This window comes from Megalops cyprinoides, chromosome 24 (assembly GCF_013368585.1).
Source record: "Megalops cyprinoides isolate fMegCyp1 chromosome 24, fMegCyp1.pri, whole genome shotgun sequence".
Taxonomy (NCBI): Eukaryota; Metazoa; Chordata; class Actinopteri; order Elopiformes; family Megalopidae; genus Megalops; species Megalops cyprinoides.
Window position 1 is genome coordinate 19,709,203 of NC_050606.1, and position 19,653 is coordinate 19,728,855.

General features: G+C 41.6%; 1 protein-coding gene across 1 annotated transcript in view; it reads left to right on the forward strand.

The window, feature by feature from the left end:
* LOC118771588 (collagen alpha-1(XXI) chain-like) overlaps positions 1-16,161 on the forward strand; it is a 31,881-nt gene extending 15,720 nt beyond the window's left edge. Inside the window, exons 16-27 of the mRNA XM_036519595.1 lie at positions 4,852-4,896; positions 8,442-8,493; positions 8,906-8,959; positions 9,354-9,425; positions 9,668-9,703; positions 10,524-10,568; positions 11,309-11,341; positions 12,121-12,267; positions 12,357-12,411; positions 15,131-15,322; positions 15,618-15,695; positions 15,971-16,161. Of these exons, the coding sequence (XP_036375488.1) occupies positions 4,852-4,896; positions 8,442-8,493; positions 8,906-8,959; positions 9,354-9,425; positions 9,668-9,703; positions 10,524-10,568; positions 11,309-11,341; positions 12,121-12,267; positions 12,357-12,411; positions 15,131-15,322; positions 15,618-15,695; positions 15,971-16,161 (1,000 nt within the window). The remainder of the gene's footprint in view (positions 1-4,851; positions 4,897-8,441; positions 8,494-8,905; positions 8,960-9,353; positions 9,426-9,667; positions 9,704-10,523; positions 10,569-11,308; positions 11,342-12,120; positions 12,268-12,356; positions 12,412-15,130; positions 15,323-15,617; positions 15,696-15,970) is intronic.
* The last annotated feature ends 3,492 nt before the right edge of the window (positions 16,162-19,653 follow it).

Consider the following 19,653-nt stretch of genomic DNA (forward strand, 5'->3'; position numbering starts at 1 on the left):
GGCATGCTGGTGTACGTAATGGATGGAAAGCTCTATTTAGGGAAGGGTTTGATTTATGGAGAATTGTCTTGACAGTCCCCAATCCCACAGGCAGCTGGCCGTATGGGATACAAAAGGCTGCCAGCTACCACATCACAGTGCAATATTGGTCCACCCCACCTAACAGATGTGAGTGCTACAGCACAAGATATGAGCTTGCAGAGGATAGAAGAATTATCACGATCACATCAGGCTTGGGAAAGTGTGTCTTTGCCTGCTTTTTCCCCTATACAGAAAGTTATACAGCTGTTTGGCTCAAATACTCTTCAGTTTCCTTTCACTTAAGCTATCAGGGTAACACAGGAGTACAAACATAGGCCAGCACAAGAGTTCACTGGCCTGAGCATTGTTTCACCAACGTGTGTCTGTGGAAATAGATTACCATACAGCGTTTTTTCCATGCCTTTAAGATGTCCTTGTCACATTTGAGTCACAGTTTGTTTGAATCCTACCTTTCAGAACGTGGTAGTGTGACTCAGCTGGCAAGGCGTATGTGCAGCAACCAGATGTTTTTAGGTTCAGATCTAGGGTAGGATGCTTATGTTGAACCCTTTGAGCTAAAGTTTGAGCTAAATTGTCTCTGTGAATATTCGACTGTGTGAGTGGATAATGTGCAAGCTGCATATTTCACACCAGAGAAGGGCTTCCTGCATAACAAATACTGTAATATCTGGAGCCATTTTGTGGTCCTGATGCTGATGCCTCCTCTTGGAGGCCACTGTCAAAAGTGCTGTGGAGGTGTGGAGGTCCTGTGAGTCCCCACAGGATAAACACTGAACTAATGGAATCCATGAAAGGACATTATTAAACTGTCAGGCAAAACAGCATTTGGTTAAAAAAATCCAGTGGGCTTGGTTGCACCTCCTAAGCAGCCTGCAGGCCTTGTACCTTGAGGTAAATACTTTCCTATATCTAATTTCCAAATACCTCTTGACTTTTTTTGAGGAAAAAAAAAACTTTGTCTGCTTCTCTCATTTCACTGAAAAATAGGGACAGAACAGTTGATGTTACAGCGTCATTACTTGGGAGTATGTGTCAAATGATCATTGTAAGATTTGCAACTAGGACGTTTTCAGGGAAAATCCCTTGTAAGTGTCATTTTAGTCATTTCAAAACGCTGAAAAAGTAAAACCCTACTGTAAACTGTCTGACTTGTCAGATGGCGTTTGATTTGTTACTGTATTTTTAGTAACAGATGTGGCCTGTAAGGTTGAGATTACCAATGTTGGCTGAGCAAAGTCCTACATGCATGGAATTTGAATTTTAATGCAGTAGTTATGTTTAGAATATTAGGTTTTACTGAAATTATGTTTTACAACTTATCGCGACCTCCCAGTGTTTTTTCTGCAATATTGAGCTGGCCTGTTTCCAAATTTTTGCCCGTCATCTGGTTATTGTAGGTTGTAAACAGGCTACATATGTCCCATGTCCGCATATGAAATATCATCACAGATGATGATGCTGAGAACATGTGTATGTGAGCGCATACATTTTCCAAGTAACTGTCACTTTTGGATATTGATATGAATGAGGTTCCTACTGTTCACTACAATCAATTAAGTTAAAAACTGAAACTTTAAAACAAAACAAAAACACATATTGCAAACTTCAGGTATAAAAGCCAATGTTGTTCAGCGATGACTCAAGTTTACGCTGTGTGTTGGCATCCATCAAACCAAAACCAGAACTCAATAATGATTTATGACCATTTTATGCGTTCGTAGAGGCATCTTTTTTTTTTTTTGAAAATTGCAGGGCTTGTTGCTTGTATGTTTTTATATGGTCCTGAAGGCAAACCACTTCAGAAGTCACTAGTTGTGGCAAAGACCATAAATGTGTGCTTTCCTTCGCTTGAGTGCATTATTGTGAAAGCATGTAGTAGGTTGAACCTGAAAGTGGCAGCTGCACAGCAAAACTGAGCACTATCAAATTTATGCATGGATTCTGCAGCCAGACTTTATCAGTCCAATTGCACATCAGTCATTTTAATGAAGACAGACACCATGTACTGTACTGTTCTTGTACATCATTACATCAGTCTTATGAAGGTTGTGCAGGTGTTGCTGTTTGGTGTGAGGGAAGGAAAGGGCAACTCTTCATCATATTTAGAACAAAGATTTACACACTGTAGGAATATTACATATTATGTGAGAAATCAGTATGGAGGCTGTTGTCTGTTTTCATAATGCTGCTGTTTGGCAATATTCACCTCTGGACCCTTAGAAAGGGCAGCTCAATGCCAGTCACAGCAAGCCACCTTTGATATACAACACTCCAAAAAGTGCATCAGGTATTTTTTTATTCCAGAGGATGTATGTATGTGTAGCAGAGCTTAAGTTAATAGCTTGTGTGAGTCCTGCGTAAAAGCCTTGGTAGCGGGTAGCAGATAGCTGAACGGTTTCAGTGGTTACGTCACTCCCTGAGACCTGGTTAGCTAGCACTGCAGGCTATGGGCAATTTGCCTTTAGCTCAACTGGCAACGATGCTGACAGTAAGGGGTTGGCAATGAGCAGTGAGAACCGCGGTTCAAAACTCGCTCGCTCGCTGACCCCTGTAACATCTAATACACAATGCAGCAAGATCCCAGCAGTTATGCATGCATTCCTGGGTTGTTATACAGAAGAACTCTGGAAAACTACTGTGACCACACGCAAAGCCATACACCTCTTTGCTGCCCCTAGTGTTCAGAGCTCGTCAATTCCAAATTGCCACCATTATCTTGGAAGAGCAAGGCTCTTTTAGTAATGTGTGTAATATACTGGATGATGAAAGATAAAGAGTAAGAAATGAGGTTATGATAATTTTACTTCTTTCCCGCTTTTTCAGGGTGAGAAAGGAAATGTTGGGATGCCAGGGGCTGACGGACAGAGAGGGGTCCCGGTGAGTCAGCATTTAGACAAAGCCATTTCAGACCAATCAGAATGGATCAAAGCCTGCAGGTCTTTTTCGCTTACTTCACTTTTCACTCACTTATCTGTGTATTAATATAAGAGTTAAATAAGTATTGACATAAGAGTTAAGTATTGATATACTTAATTACTTTATACTTTATATTTGTATGTTCAGTTTGATTGTAAAGTAATTTGAATTTGAAAGAAAAAAGTGCTTCAGTCCTGAATGGGTGAACTACAAATGGGGGAGTTTCATTGTTGCTCCAGTACATTTCCATCATGAAAACACCCTTAAGTTATAACAGTAATGAGAGTATCTTAGATCTGAGTCTTTTATCATATTCAGTAAACATCACCCTAAAAACATCTGAAATGTCTGTTTGGTATCATGTGGTAAATTGGTCAAAATAAACAGTGCCTGATATTTGCTAGTTTTTGTTTTTTCTTCTTTTTTATAGATCATTTATAAAGCCACCTAAAAGGAGTTAAAAATGTTTCTCTTAAAATATCCATCCTTCTAGTACGGATGTTGCCCTAACTGTGGAGCTCTCTAGACCACAGTGTTTGCTCACACCAGAATACTCCTCTATGATCCAGAGCGACCCCCGTGACAGCATTCACCAATCAGGAGGCTCTTAAGCTTGATGCTTGCCTTACCTCATTTATAATCCTGTGAGTTCTAAAATACTATGCAGAAATGGCTCCACAGGACTTTATGTAAAGCTTTAACTGGAGTCTCTAAAAACACAAAGTGCACCATAGCCATCTGACACAAAGTAACCTGGAAGCAGTGATGTTGCTGAGATCTCCTCCTGTGTGAGCCAGTGTTCAGTCTGTAGTATACATGGAGTCTCAGTTTAAGCTGGTTTACACTGAATAATAGTCAACCTGTTTCAAAGAACAGTGGGCCCCTCATTTTTCACTTTAGATCAGAAGTGACAAACTTTCAAGGGCGTGGCAGCCATTAAAGGAGACAATGCAGCGTTTATCATGACTGATAATTCAGAGGTTTACATCAAAACGACGTGTTTTTGTGTCTGGGAGACTCCACTAATATTCACTACTTGTGAAGATAAGCAGATTGCAGTTGACAAAGATTTTGTTCCTACTTTAGTGAAACTTTTTGTAAAGGAGCTAATTACACAAACCCAGCCGACAATAAGCTAGGAATGTTTGTTTTCAACTTCCTTAGCAACTGCTTGACGACCACTCGCCTGGGTTTATTGTGCCACTTCTGTCTGTCCCCAAAACTGATACAGTACCTTCACTAATGCAGAGAAAGAAGTACAACCACACAGAATGTTATGGCGGATGAAAAAATAGGTCATCGCTTGAAATTTTGCTAACGTGCAACAGATGTTTTCCTGTCACAGCATCTGCAGTGGGCGTGTCCTTAAACCATTGCCATGGAGTCTGCTAACATACAAGCAGTGTGGTTCTGATGATGGTTCTGTGATTGGCCCATGAGGGCTGGAGGAGGGCTATTTCAGTAATGACTTGATTTTTATTGCAATTTTATTGTTAATATTGTTTAACATCAGTATGGATTTTAAACAATGCAAACAATAAAAATGGCTTTGATGGGAGTCACAGTAGTGCCAGTTTCTCCAAGGCAAGGGTGGCCATCGCTGGTTTCAGGGTGTGATTACCCTGTAAATGAGAGATACTTCCTCACAAGTGTGGTGAATCCCACTGATAAGAAGCAGAAGCTGAATCACATCAAACACACAAAGGAATGGTCTGAAAATACCTATGCAGATGTGCAAAAATTCCTGCATGCATATTTTCTTAATTCTCACTCAGGTGGCCTCTTTCCGGTCTTTCTGGTCTTTGAGCTGCTTTTAGTTTGTTAAAAAGATATGCTCTAAAAATGATGTCATAGTACCCAGGGACAATGATGTTGTTTGTGTGCTGTCCCCAGGGAATCCGTGGCTTACCTGGACCGGCTGGACCGATCGGACCTCAGGTACCGTGAACTCAAACAGGATCCAGCGAAGAGTACCAGCGACTGTTAAGCAGGATAGTAGGGCACCTGAGTAGCACAGTGGTAAAGGCATTTGCTCAACGATGACTGAGATCCCACAGTGGCAGAGCTTGGCTGTGTTCCACGAGGAGATGGGGTGGGTAGGCCTGCCGGGTGTTTGTCTGCCTCATCCTGCTGGTGAATCAGGCGCCCACAGTCCACGGCTTCGCATGAAGTGTCTTCCTTCCTACCTTGTTTCAGTAGATTATTAGCAGAGGTTGTGTGACCGTGCGCAGCGTATCTGTGATGCAGTTGGGCTTTTCAAATTGGGGAAAAAAAAATGGGAAAAACCGTTGGGCATTGCAAATTTAAAACATTTAAAACAGGAAAAACAGGAAGCTAGCTGCACCCACCATGTTGCTGTGTCTATGAGCCTGTAACACCCTCTCCCTGATGTATTTACTGTGGGTTCTCTGTCTTACGCCAAACCTGTTCGTGGACATCCATAATGAGACAGGAAATCACAGAACTTATAGTGTCAGCGAAGACAGAGACAGACTTTTCACTGTTCAGCACACTGCGCTGGACGTATTTGGTAAATAGAATATTTTTTGGTGGACGTTTTCCAACAAGCAACCTGTGTGTCGTGGAGCAACCTTTACCCTCCTGTTACCTTAAAAGGGACTTGGGGTATTTCTGTGACGAGTCTGTGAGAAAAACAAAAACAATGAAGGAGCACACAGTAGTTGCTCTCCAGGCACATTGAGCAAAGTTCAGGACAGCAGCCTTTGTGTTTGCACCTTCAGCACATTTATGGTCGATTTTACAGGTGTAATTTCTTTTCCCTCGCACAGCACTCATACAGTATTAGTGTTAGAACAGTGGCTGTGCCTACAGTCAGTATTAGTGTACTGCATACACTGTTCTACCAAAAGCCATGGAATACCCCACCTGACCGCAGGAAAACAGGTGTGGCTACAAGCAGTTTGAAAAGACCAACGCTGGAACATTGCAGTGCACATCATAGTTTGCCCTTACAGACTTCCTTGGGAAGCGAAACTGAGTTCAGAGAAAGTGGTTGCTCTGACAGCAATCTTCTGAGTGCTGTTTGTGGGAGAAGAAAATCTAGGCATTAAATGTGTGCATACTCAATAATTCCGAGCTTGAGATGCTAAACCTCACTGGAACAACTGAACAAGTGGATGATGAAGCCCAGTGGAAAGTGTTAAGCTGGACTTGACACAAAATTGGAACATATTTCATCCTAGTGCGCCATGAGGTGGAAAGTCTCCTAAACACAATTAACTGTGAATAGGAACATGACAATTTCTAAACTCTTCAAGCTTTGCGAGTTGTGAAAGTTATTTCCGTTGAAAATATCATTATTAGGCAATCCTGTTTCTGTAAGATTTTTCATAAAATGTTGATGTGTCTTCTTGCGACATCTAACTGAACTGAAGTTTATGATTTTATACATGAACCCTAAGTGTCTGTTGATGGTCCCCACAAATCTAATCGAAATTCATATTCAAAGCTGAACCAGCTACAGTAATGGAGCTCATCCATTGTGGATGTGCTTCTTATATTAGTATTGTTTAGTCACAGCCACATGGATAATTATGATAAAACAATGTTAATATATCCATAACCATTATCCATAACCACTATCTGCAACAGGGAGAGAGAGGCCTGCCTGGAATCATGGGACCATCTGGAGTTAAAGGACCTCAGGTGGGTGACAGCATGTGCCTGAGCAACGCTGCCTCCTGCATTATAAATACTGCCATTATCATTACTGTTCCTATCAATACTACTCCTATAAATAATAATATCACTTCTGTCAATACTGTCCCTGTTACTATCTTTACTGTCATTACAAATAATGCTGCTATCTATTGTAAGGGCTCAGGCAAGGACTCAGTTGCAGACCAAGAGAGCTTCAGGTTCCAGGCGGGTTTATTAATGACGGCAGGCAAGTTGCGCAACAAAAGCAGGCAGGGTCGAAAACCAGAAGGCAGTCCGTGGACAAAAGCAGGGTCGGTAACAGAAGCAGGCAGGGTCAGGAACCGGGCAGGCAAACGATCAGGCAACGGGACAAAACAGCAGGCAGAAAACGAAGACGAAGGGCAGGCAGAGTCAAGCGCGGAGAAATCAGACATTCAAAAAACTGCGGGAACGAAACAGATACGAAACACACTGCAACGAACTGGCAAACAAGACAGGAACAAGCAGGGTAGAAATAGGGCTAGGCTGATGAGGAGATGGGATGCAGGTGAGCAGGCGGGCAGGTGAAGGTAATGGGGCAATCAGGTGGGCAGGGACCAGGCGGGGAGCGGGGCGGGGCTGGAACACAAGGAAAAACAAAAAGCACATGGACAGGGAGAAACAAAAACACCACAGCTAGGGGGGCGGAGCCCTGACATCTATACTGCCCCGGTCATTACCAATAGTGCCATTACCAATATTGCCCTTATCAATACTACCATGATGAATACTGTCCCTGTCTTGATCAATACTGCTGTTATCAATACTGCCCCTGACATTACTGCCATGGTCAATCATTGCCTTATCAATCCTACCATTATCAGTAGTTCCATTACTGTACTGCCACTATCAATACTACCATTATCATAACGTCCATTACAAATTCCGTTATCAATTCTGTCCCTGTCATTACCTCCATTGTTGGTACTGCCTCGTCAATACTGCCTTTAAAATTACTGCCCCTAGTATTACCTCCATTACCAGTATTACCCCTATCAATACTTGGCGTGATATGCTGTGAACAGCAGTTAAGAGTCATGTGTTATTAGTAAAATGGTGCTTTTTTTATATGAATAAATGGATCTGTGGGGTATAGCAGAGCCACATGTCATATCATGCTCTGTTTCATTTTAATGATCACAGACTTTTTATAAATAAAACATATGGACATTATCAAAACATAGTAGCATGTACATGGCTAAACCTGGTACGTCTAATGGGTCCCAGAGGTTACACTGTAATCATCACCAGACATCTAAAATCAATGCCAGAGAAGTGGGTTTCCATTTTGTTTAATCAGACTTCCTCATCATCTGGGTAATTAAACTGTGCATATGCTGCCTTCTTCTGGAATATTAGAGTATTGCAAGCGATATTGAGAGATATTTCATTTATATGGAATGCATTACTGAAGTATTGCAATTTAAGTATATTTCATTTTTCTCCCCTGCAGTGAATTAGAAGTTTTTTTTTTTTTTTTCTGACATTATATTTACATTTTGAAAGGTGTAATTCAACGTGCTTAACTGCTCTCTAGCTGATTTTTTTTTTTTTTACCAACCTCGGCTTCCTTCCTTTTGAATATTCATCTCTGTATTTTTTTGTTCATAAAAACATGTTTAACCCTGTTCCCTTTGCTTGGTCTGTGGCTGAAATGGCAGCATCTAACTGCTCTATGTTTTATATATGCAGGGAATGCAGGGCCCCATGGGTCCCCCCGGAATGGAAGGAAACCCGGGTCCTAAGGTGTGCAGAAAGCCCTCTCTGGCTCCCCGTTTCACCAGCCCAATGTGTAGGGAAAAGATGGTGCAGAACCATGGGGTGTTCACAGCTCCTGTGACTCATCTGTATCATCTGTTTATCATCTGTAACTTCAACTTAAACAGTATAAAATGCTTTTGTAGTTTTTGCTAATTTAGACTAACTAATGCAATTTTAACTTGAACACATATCTTGTCCACTTGTGCACCGTATGTGCACATTGCACCAGGCATGTAATTACTGTATATTTGCTCACATTACTGACATGTTAAATATGATCCATGTATACAGCTGGATAGAGGGTACAGCAGTAGTATCCCACCTGGGAATTGAACCTGCTCCCTTCCAGTGTTATGCCCATCTCCCAAACTACTACTCCACACACCTGCCTGTATTTTGCATCAGTGGTGTGTGTACAGCAGCCTTCAGTGAGGTGTCTCCATGTGTAGGGCGACTCTCAGTGCTGTGTCTGTCTCTCCATGTGTAGGGCAGCTCAGGAGAGAGAGGCCCAGCAGGCAGTCCTGGGCAGCCTGGACCAAAGGTGAGGACTGAAGGGGAAAGTGAAATATGATGCATCTCCCCTCTCCCCTTATGGCAGGCACTATCCTCACAATCTCTATAGCTCCTGTCTTTGTCATTTCAGTCTGAATACCACAGTTCCCCTCTGTTTGAGTTAATCCCACACAAGCACTGCAGTTCCTCTCTCCAGCCATTTCAGTTCTGCTTTGACAGAACCCCTCTCAATCACTTGAATTACTTGAAGAAATCTCACAGCTCCTCTCTTGTGGTCCACAACCAGCTCTAAAATGTTATAGCACATACAATTCAAAACACATTGAATCAATGAACACTTAATGGCGTATTGAATAAGAGTTTGGCAGTAGCTCGTGTTACAGTGTGTCATACAGATGTGTCCTTTTCCCTCATTTTTGCAGGGGAACGAGGGAGAACAAGGAGCTCAGGGGTTTCCGGGACCGAGGGGGATGCCAGGATATAAAGGGCATAAAGTAGGAGTCCCTGTGTAGCTTTGCACAATAAACAGAAAAAAACACACAAACAAATGCATTTTGTATGATTTATGATTGATTTCACTCGCAAACTATAAGCTGAGTATGCATATTTTGTCGAATCGTCTGATGTCAGCTATTTATACAGTGTTATTAATGGTATGATTTGTGTTGAGAATAAACTCCTGCGTAAAATATGTGCCTACTTAAACAACGGCTGACTTTGGAGTGCTCTTTTCCAGGGTGAAGGTGGAGACCCTGGTCCTAAAGGAAGTCAGGTATCGTATCTGATCAGATTCTGTCGTGTTCGCCTGTAGTGACGAGGTGAAGTCACAGGTCAAAGGTAGAGGGATTCCATACCCTGATCTGTACCGGACCGATCAAGTCTTTCCTTGCTACTGGCAGATGACTTGCTTGTCACTGTCACATGCTGGTGTGGACGCTCAGTGGTTACCCACAAACTCACAAAAGGGGACTTCAAGTACAAATTCCTCCCTTCTAACCTGCCCAAAAAAAAAAACGGCGTTCAGCACATGCTCTTATTCAAAGAGACTTACTAAAGTGTGTTCAACAAGTTTGGGCAATGAGCGGCACAGATACTAAAGCATTAGTGGCATCCTTGAAATGCAGTGCCATTGTAGACAACATTGCCACAGTTGGAGTAAGTGCTCTCAAGAGACATACAGAACACAAACTAAGAACTTTGTGGTTTCTATAAAAATATGTTCAAGCTGCATAGGTATTTGTGACAGTGAGATTGTTACATTTACATTTACTTTTATTCATTTGTGTGACTCTTTTATCTGAAGCGACTTGCAAGTGAGGTAGAGTACAACACAAGCTAATAGCCATATGAGGAGTCTACAATATTCAAAGCACTTTTCAATCGTTGGCCGGGCAGGGTACAAGCTAGCTAGCAGAGATACAAGTAAAACCGTTTGTTTCTCTTCTAGCTAGCTTGTACCCGGCCTGGCCAGCTATTGAAACTTGTGATTAAATGACAGAGCAGAGCACATAGGTGATGAACAGGATGTAGTTCTTAAAGGTTAGGGTGGATGACAGCACGCAGCCCATTTTCTGATGATCTTGTGGTTTCAGGGTGACAGAGGAAGAGACGGTGGTCCCGGAAGCCCTGGCGCTCCTGTGAGTAACTTTGTAACTTTGACTACTCCTGCGAGTATCTCTTTGATCTTTAAAGTTTGACCTCCAAACTCTGGTGCAGTGGACCTGCAGCACATTAAGGGACATGTGATCCTGCCCACACGCTTTCAGAGATTACACAACTGAGCAGAGAGGGAGCAGCATGAGTCAAGCAGCTGTTGTGTGTGTGTGTGTGTGTGTGTGTGTGTGTGTGTGTGTGTGTGTGTGTGTGTGTGTGTGCACGCATGTTTGTGCATTCTTTCTCTGTGTCTAAGTTTGGCTGAATGTAGAATGTGTTTTTTTCATAGCCTACTCATAGACTCCTGTCAATCAGAGACAATATGTCTTTAAAGTTGCTCTTTGCTGTCTTTTTGAGGGAGGCTATAACTGAAACTGAGCATATTTACATCATGAGATATTCATTGCTCAGCCCAGCATCTGTGAACATGGCATAGCTCATGAACTTGGTCATTGTTCCAGCCTCCACAGACATAATGGGGAAGTAATGATGGTATCAGCTGAATTTATTGAGGATAATGCAATTTCTGCATTAACTGAGGAAGCAGGAGCTGTTGACACATATTATGCCTCTTACACAAAGTGAAATACTAGCCTGTAAGTGACCTAAAAGTATGTTTTGAACACAATAGCACAATATAAAAGCAAAGAAATCAATCAGATAGCCTGAGACATGTTGTAAAATGATAAACTATATAATGTAATAATGCTGTTCTCTCCAATAGGGTGAAGCTGGGCTTAAAGGAAGCAAAGGAGAGGTTAGTTTCATTTGGAGGACTGAGTCCACCACTACCCGGGCACAGGACTGGAGCATCATGGGTGTATACGTCTCTTATGACCTAAAGGGCTCTCATGTGATAGGTCACTGTTTTGATGGAGTACTTGTATATGTTGTTAATTGAGTGACATATGTAAGCAAGTGTCACCTTGTTCATACAGCATCACAAGTCTGTCTGTCGCCAAAATCATTGTGGCAATGTTATGTGCATTACATTATTGCCATTTAGCAGATGCTCTGTCCACAGTGACTTACACAGGATATCCAATAAAGTGCCATGAAAAGTTGCACAAACAAGACACCACTAACCACACATGAACAAATGGCAGTGCTAAACAGTGCCTAGATCACAAATGTGTGCCTAGATTGACATTGAAAGCAATGTGTATGACTTAAGAAGGACCATGCCATTCCAAATATAATGCCAAAACAGACCACACACATACAAGTAAACCTCCAATTTCATAAAACCCTGAAGGACACCTCCACATATATGGTTGCACATAAGAGGCACAGAAGATCACGCTTGGGTAGGGGGCTGAGGTGTAGCCTGAAGAGGTGGATCCTCAGTCTACAATGAAAGATGGCTAGTGTTTTCAGCTGTTCTGACTGAACACTTGTGTTCAACAACCAAAAGTCAATGGCTTCAACACACTGCTCAAAGATACAAATTGACTTCGCAATGCAGAACCTTTTTGGAGAAAAGGGATACATGAAGAATCTGATTGATTCCACTCTCTTGCTCTTGCCCGCTCTCAGAAAGGAGTGGCGGGAGACCCTGGAGCCAGGGGGAGTGATGGGAAGAAAGGAGATGTGGGGCCCCTTGGAACCGCCGGACCCCGGGGGTCCCCTGGCCGGGATGGGTTACCAGGGCAGCCAGGCGTGCCTGGGTATCCGGGGAAACCGGTAAGAGTACTGGCTTCATTTTAGCAGCAATCTTTATGACCTTTAACCTTTATGACCTTCCACTCATCCATGTCCATTGTACCATTCAGGGGAAGCCACCCTCCGATGAGCATGTTATGAAGCTATGTGCTGCAGTGCTGCAGAGTAAGTGTCTTCACCCTTTTTATCAAATTCCTTTTCTACTCTATGTGTTCACTTGTAAAGCATCACTGTATTTTCTATAGCTCTAATTGTCTAGTTGTAGTTCTATCAGGGAGAGAGTACTAAAGACATTGGTGTATATCTCAGTGCAGCGGGAATTACAGTGAGATACACTATGCAATTATTGCAAATATGATCATACTGGCATTGTAATTTTCTTCTAAACAAAATATGATGTTTTTAGATGTGTGTCTCATTAGGTGGATCTCTTAAAAGCCACTTAAAGTGGCTGTATGTGAAATTAAAATGCAGTGACAGTGTTTAATGGACATGTTTTATAAATTAGCCTTGTAAAGGGCACTGAAGTGGTATAAGCTAGTTACATTTCATACAAGCGTGCATGTTAACTCAGTACTCAGTACCCTTCAGCACACTACTGCTTGTGTAATAAGTAGCAGGGTCCCTGTGAGAACATAACATTTCCTTTACTGAACACACAAGAGAAACCAAAACAGGCTTGGTACAAGAGTTCATAGACAACAAGCATGACAACTCAACACTACGCGGACAAAAGGCAGAGCTTAAATAACAGAAACACAGGTGAAACTAATAACTAATTAACACAGGTGGAAGGCATTAACTAAATAAGACATAGAACACAGGAAGTTCTATGTGTCTCTGGGCAGCAGTGTAGCATAGTGATTAAGGAGCAGGAATTGTAACCAAAAGTTTGCTGGTTCAGTCCCCCACTGGGGCACTGCTGTTGTACCCTTGGGTAAGGTACTTAACCCACAACTGCCTCAGTAAATACCCAGCTGTATAAATGGATAACATTGTAAAAACCTGTAATTGATGTAAGTCGCTCTGGATAACAAGTGTCTGCTAAATGCCAATAATATAATATAATGGAAGTTATGAGGCAATCTGCTGGTCATCTCGGGAAGAAGCAGATGAATCCCTGACAGTTTGTACAAATCAGTTCCATGCCACACGTGGGTTCTTCGGTTGAACACCGGCTGCCAGTGCCAGATTTATTTATTCATTTAAGAGGAAAACCACAAAGCCCCCTTAACTGACACCGTTGCCCAATCATCGCATCTGGACAAAAAAAAAAAAAAAAAAAACTGAGAAAACGTTACTTCTGCACTTCTGCTCGGTGGTTACACCATCTCTTTTACAAATGAGGGAGAGACAGCGCCAGGGAGAAGGACAGATGTTCCACCCCCCAGATTTACCATACACTGTCCACACACGTATAGTTTAAAGTGACAGGTTTGAGATAGAGGATCTTTGCCGGGTACACTGTCAGCCACTGTCTGTAACAGCGCATCGGTATGTATTCCATGTTGGTCCTTAAGAAAATTTACAACTGCGAAAAAGCTTGCCGTACAAATAATGAATAAAATACATAAAACACATTAAAAATGAATGGCAATCATAAAAGATTTTTGAAAATGTCTGTGTGTTCTTATCAAGGTTAACGTGTCCTCATGTGTGCCTGTACACCTTTTCCTTTATTCATTTGGCAGACGCTTTTATCCAACGCGACTTACATAGGTTACAGCTCTTTACAACGTTATACATTTATACAGCTGGATATTTACTGAGGCAATTGTGGGTTAAGTACCTTGCCCAAGGGTACAGCAGCAGTGTCCCAGCAGGGATCAAACCAGCAACCTTTCGGTTACGAGTCCTGCTCCTTAACCACTATGCTACACTGCCGCCCATACACCTCATTAACTGTGTCAAAATGTAGCTTTATAATTATTAAAACATATAAAACAAAATTATAAATGATACTGAAAAGAACTTTATACAGATAGTTATGAGTCAGGTAGAGGAGAGCAGGCACCAGTCTCAGTCTAGAATATGATAAAATTTGGGTCAAAGATTCACATGTCATATATCATGTACTTGTCATTGCAATATCATATATGAAAAAAATATTTTATAAAATGACACGAGAGAAGCCTCATGCAGTTTGTGCAGGTAAACTAGCCAACTAGCCATCAGTGATCTCTGGAATCACCAACATAAGAACAAGAAACCAGGAAATAGCCTTAAATTTATGGAAACTGCTGGCCTTGTTCTCAGTGGTCTGTTCAAAGTGTTAACATTTGTTCATTGCACAATGAGACCACACAATGCTACTCTAATGCTGGAAGAATATTCAGCGGATTTTCAGTAAGTTAATATTATTGATATTACTTACATGAACTGTGAGAATATGAGCATTGAGCATATGAACCGTGAGAAATTAGCATAAATGAACATTGCAAGGATTTTTTTTTAACTTGAGCTAGCTAGCTAGTCAGCTACAAAGTTATTTTGCTTGCTACATATTTTGCTAACCAACACTAACTAACCATTTTGCTAACTAGCCACATAGCTATGTGGAAAGCCAGCTAACCAACCATCTAGGTCTGAGATCACAAGAGATGGCTGTATGTCCACACTGTACGTACGACCAATCAGGGACTAGTACAGTGGCTCATCTTTTAAGCAAAAATCTTTCTGATTATCATCTTAATGTTCTGTAAAATAACAGACCTCTGTAATTTTTTCTTGTACCAGTTATCGGTCATCGTTACATTTTTACTTTCATGTTGAAAAACTTCAGTTTTTCAATGTCACTCATTGCGGTATCAGTTTGTTTGATGGCATTTTCATGTATACAAAATGAATGTAAGATAAGAGTCATTGCGTCTGTGTTTTGCGATAGATGAGCTGCCTCAGCTTTTGCAGACAATGGCGCCCTTAAGTTGTCAGCATTGTGAGACCAAGCAGGGACCACCAGGAGAGCCGGGCCCCCCTGGGCCCAAGGGCCCTTCTGGACCCCCTGGGTACCCTGGAACGGCTGGCTCACGGGGGTACCCAGGGTCCCCAGGCAGGCAAGGACCCCAGGGTATCAAAGGTAAAAAAAAAATACTGCCTCCTCAACCTCTCGTGCATTTCCCAGATGTAGATGCTCTTCTCTGTTCAGGAAATGGCAGCAATGGAGTGATGTTTAGTGAAGTGGAGTTGTAACCACGAGGTTGCAGATTCAAATCTTTTTTGGGGTCACTGCTGTTGTACACATGAGCATGGTGCTTTGATCTATGCCATAACCCATGAGCTTGTTATGTGGGAAATATGGCAAATGTTGACCTCCTCATCTGTCCTGCCCGCTGAGCAAATTGATGATGAACTGTAAACGTTCTGCCCGGCAGGTGACATTGGACCAATGGGATTAAAAGGTTCAAAAGGAGAGGGTGACACAGGGTTACCAGGCCCTCCTGGTCCTGCAGGTAAAATTCCACCTCTTCTCTGAGACATTCTTTTGTTTGTGACACTGTTCAATCCTAACCAGACAGTTGGAGACCTGTAAAAATGTTGAGAGAATGTAATTACTGAAATTGTAAAGCAGCATTTAAGTGAAGTGAAGACAAAAGGTTCTCCTAAAACACAGGTACACAAAACTCTTAACTCTTTAAAATACAACAACCAGTTTTGGGGGACAGGTGAAGGATTAATTTAATGACATTTTTTTGAATTAATTATTTTATTTGAATGATGTTGGCAGGGCTTCAGGGACCTCGTGGCATTGATGGAGAGGGTCACCCCGGGCCAGCTGGCATCCCTGGCAAACCGGGGATGCCCGGTATCCCAGGGAAACAGGGCCCGCCAGGGCCAGCAGGGATGTGTGACATCTCCTTGTGCTACCAGGTCAACAGCCTCAGGGACGGGCGCTTCAGTAAAGGGCCCAACTCCTAGTCCTTCTGGGAAATGTAGTTTTCCTAGGGGTGGACAGGAGGAAGGCCCTCAGCCAAAGAAACCACACCCATCAGAACACCTGGAGCAGACCTGCAGTCCAGCACTGACTGTTCTGTTAACTTGTCGCCAAGATCATTAGCGATAAAAGAGCCTTTGAAATGAGTTAGACATTGCCAAAAGGTGGACTTATTTGATTCATTTCCTGAAGGTTTTTTGTGATATTTTTAGTATTTCAGGAGGGCCACTATGACTGTAATTATAATATTGCTTTACACTATTGTCATTTAGCAGATGCTCTTATCCAGAGTGATTTACAAAGTGCATCTAAGTGTTGTACAAACAGGACATCACTAACCACATGTAAGCAAGCATCATTGCCAAACATCGAGCTGAGTTCACAAGTGCATGCCCAGATCAAAATGAAAGTGCAACGCAGTATGTACAAGGGACTATACCATTCTAAATACAATGCTAACAAATACCTTGAAGTAAATGTACTTTTAAGTTCATACAAAACAAAATGTTAGGTAAGATACCTCTGTGCTAGAAACAAGGCATTGCATATGCCAGTGAGTGAGTCGTAGTATTACAATGAGTGAGTCATAGTCATTATTTTAATATTTCGGATGGTTTATTCTTAACATACATGTCTGTGCTCGTTCAGGTTCTACTGTTCAACCCGAGTAAGCATATATTTTTTATTTGCTTTCCTGCATAATGTAGATTAATGTAGATTAATGTTATACTGACAGCCACTGACACTGACATCCACTGGGACTGATGTTGCTGCTCTTTCAGAATACCTGACTCTAACTTTAGGTAATACTCACTCAGGATTGTTGTACTTGGAGTTTATTTTTTTAAGTGACATTATTAAAGAAAGAGGATTGTTTGACTGTTACTGACAACTGGAATTACAGATAGTGCCTAATAGCTCTGTAACTGTCTGTTATCATGCATCACCATGATATGACAACCATGTTAGATGTTTAAATTCATTACGTGGGCAGGAGGCCTCTGAGCAACTACTGTGTGGTCATTTTATTGCAGTTTTAATACGTCCATGTATGTGCGTACAGTTAAGAAACCAAATGGAATGAGTGGTTGCATTCACTGTGTGCTCTGAACACTGTGCTCTATAACTCTGTGGAAGTGCATTAAGACAAAATGGTGTCATTACGCTGTTAGGCTGTATATGAGTAAGGTTTTTTCCTCAATCAGAGCTCTATAAGATTTGAAGGAGATAACCTGAAGGTACACAGTGTGCTGAAATGATGTGATGTTATAAAGATGTCACAGGCCGTGTCAGTTAGAGGCTACAGGAATATTATCTGTAATACTATAGAGAGGGTTTGATTGCTCTGATCTCCCCATGCCTCAGATATGGTTTCACTATGAACCTCATTCATGCAACATGTCTATCTGTGCCTCAGTCTCACTGTCTGTCTGTCTGCCTTTATTTACACATTACATTTAGCTGCTTATGTTAATGTGTGTTCTCACCTTTCCTAAGATAAAGACAGGACCTTTTTCACCTCTAGGTCATCACTGGTCATCACGGTTCCAGTGAAGTCTGGCATTATCAGTGTTATCTAAAGGCACTTCCGTAGAGGGGGGGGGGGGGGGGGCTGAATTCTGTGAGGGGAGAGGGTGAAGTTTTGGGGGGGAGCAACAGTTTTACACAATACTGAGCCCCTCACAGAACCTCACAGAAATTTGTTAGTTTTGTTAACACAAAAATGTTAGGGAAATTCCAAGCCAACAGTCATCAGCCACAGTAGTTTATTGTTAGTAGTTAAAATGATTCTTGCTCAGGCCTTTCTGTCCTGTTATACAGTACTATCTGTGTTAATTGTATGTGCCAAAACCCCTGTTCCAGCAGGCCAAATGGAAGTCTTTGTTACTTTACCACGTTGTGGTTGACATTTCAGTTGAGCCACAGTAAAAATGTGTTCATTTTAGTTCTTCTGATAGCTTCTCTAGTTCCCAGAGTTCCTGTCAGCTGGAGCAAAAAAAAATTCCTGTAATCTTAGCTGCATTTTGAATGGTACAGCAATCATACTGGATCAATGGTGCTTTAACAAAGCGCTTTTATTTGCATTGAGATTTGAATAGTATATTCTCATTCTTTTATTGTGCTTTGTGTGTATTTGTATTGAATTTGATTATTTTGTGACAATCCTCTCTATATTTATGTATTTTTTTGTTTCAATTCCATGCAACATTTCATTCCAGTTCAATAAAATCTCAGTTAATGTTACCCATGTCCAGTGTCTCCAAAGGCTGAGGTATTCACTTAGTAGTTAAAATAGTAGTTAAAATCAGAAGGCTGTGTGTTGCTTATTGGCAAATGCTATGTCACGTCACACATACCATATTTAAATCGAATGAAATCTTACTCTACACTGAATCTGCTACATACCTCAGTACTTCTTTGAAACAGGAACTGATATGGAAACAGGAAAAGCCTGGCCTTATGTGCATAAACCACACTCTTCCTGTCTATATTCTATACACTTCACATCTGTGTTTTTCTGAAGGATATGGTTTTAATTGCATGCATGCCATTAAATGCAGCTTGAGAATTTTATGTGATTTCACGTTATTACTGTTACTAAAAAATCTTTACATCTACTCATTTGAATACTTACATTTAATCAGGGTGTATAATGCTTTAATCCTATGAATTGTTTCTACTGATATTTTTTTATATCATATATTAAATATTTTTTCCATATAGTATATTTTTTCCAGCATTAGCTGTGATATTCTGTTGTTTGTGGGGATTGGGATACTGAAACAAGGAGACAGAGGAACTAGGGTTGCTTTCCAGATCATATCTTGAGACTTTGCTTTGCATCCAAGCAATGTTCAAAGATAGAATATGTGAAGTAACCAATAAACCTAATATACATTTGTCTGCAAATAGTGACTGAAACTGAGGGGGCAGTTTCACCCGTAACTAGGTTCAGGCTAATTTGCTGTCACAGTGGCGTGTCGGCCAGGACACAGGAGTCAGGTTCCGGGTTCAGTTGTTTATTGGGGATTTGGAATGGGTGGATGAGAGGGTTTGTGTTGTATGTGTGTGGTTTCCTGCAAGGAGTAAGCAGGGAGAATAAATCAGGACTGATGGTTACATTGAATGTGCAATATACAAACAGGCAGTGTTGCAAAGTACATTGCACCGGGATAACATGTATGGGACATACAGGCTTTGACTACATTAATGGGTATGGAAACATTTATACATCAAGGACACACTATCTTAATTAGCATGTACACACACCCTTCTCTCTCTACAGGCAATTGTATTACAACCAGTTGAACTTAGGCATACTACTTACTTTGGCACAGACGCACACAACAACAGCACAATGCTTGGTCCCCAAGGGCTTGGTCTCCTCAGTTCTTCACCTCCCAGGTATTGTTGCAGTACTGGGGTGGGGCTGGGGGGCGTCACCACCACCTTTATATTGTCCCGTATCCTTGGCC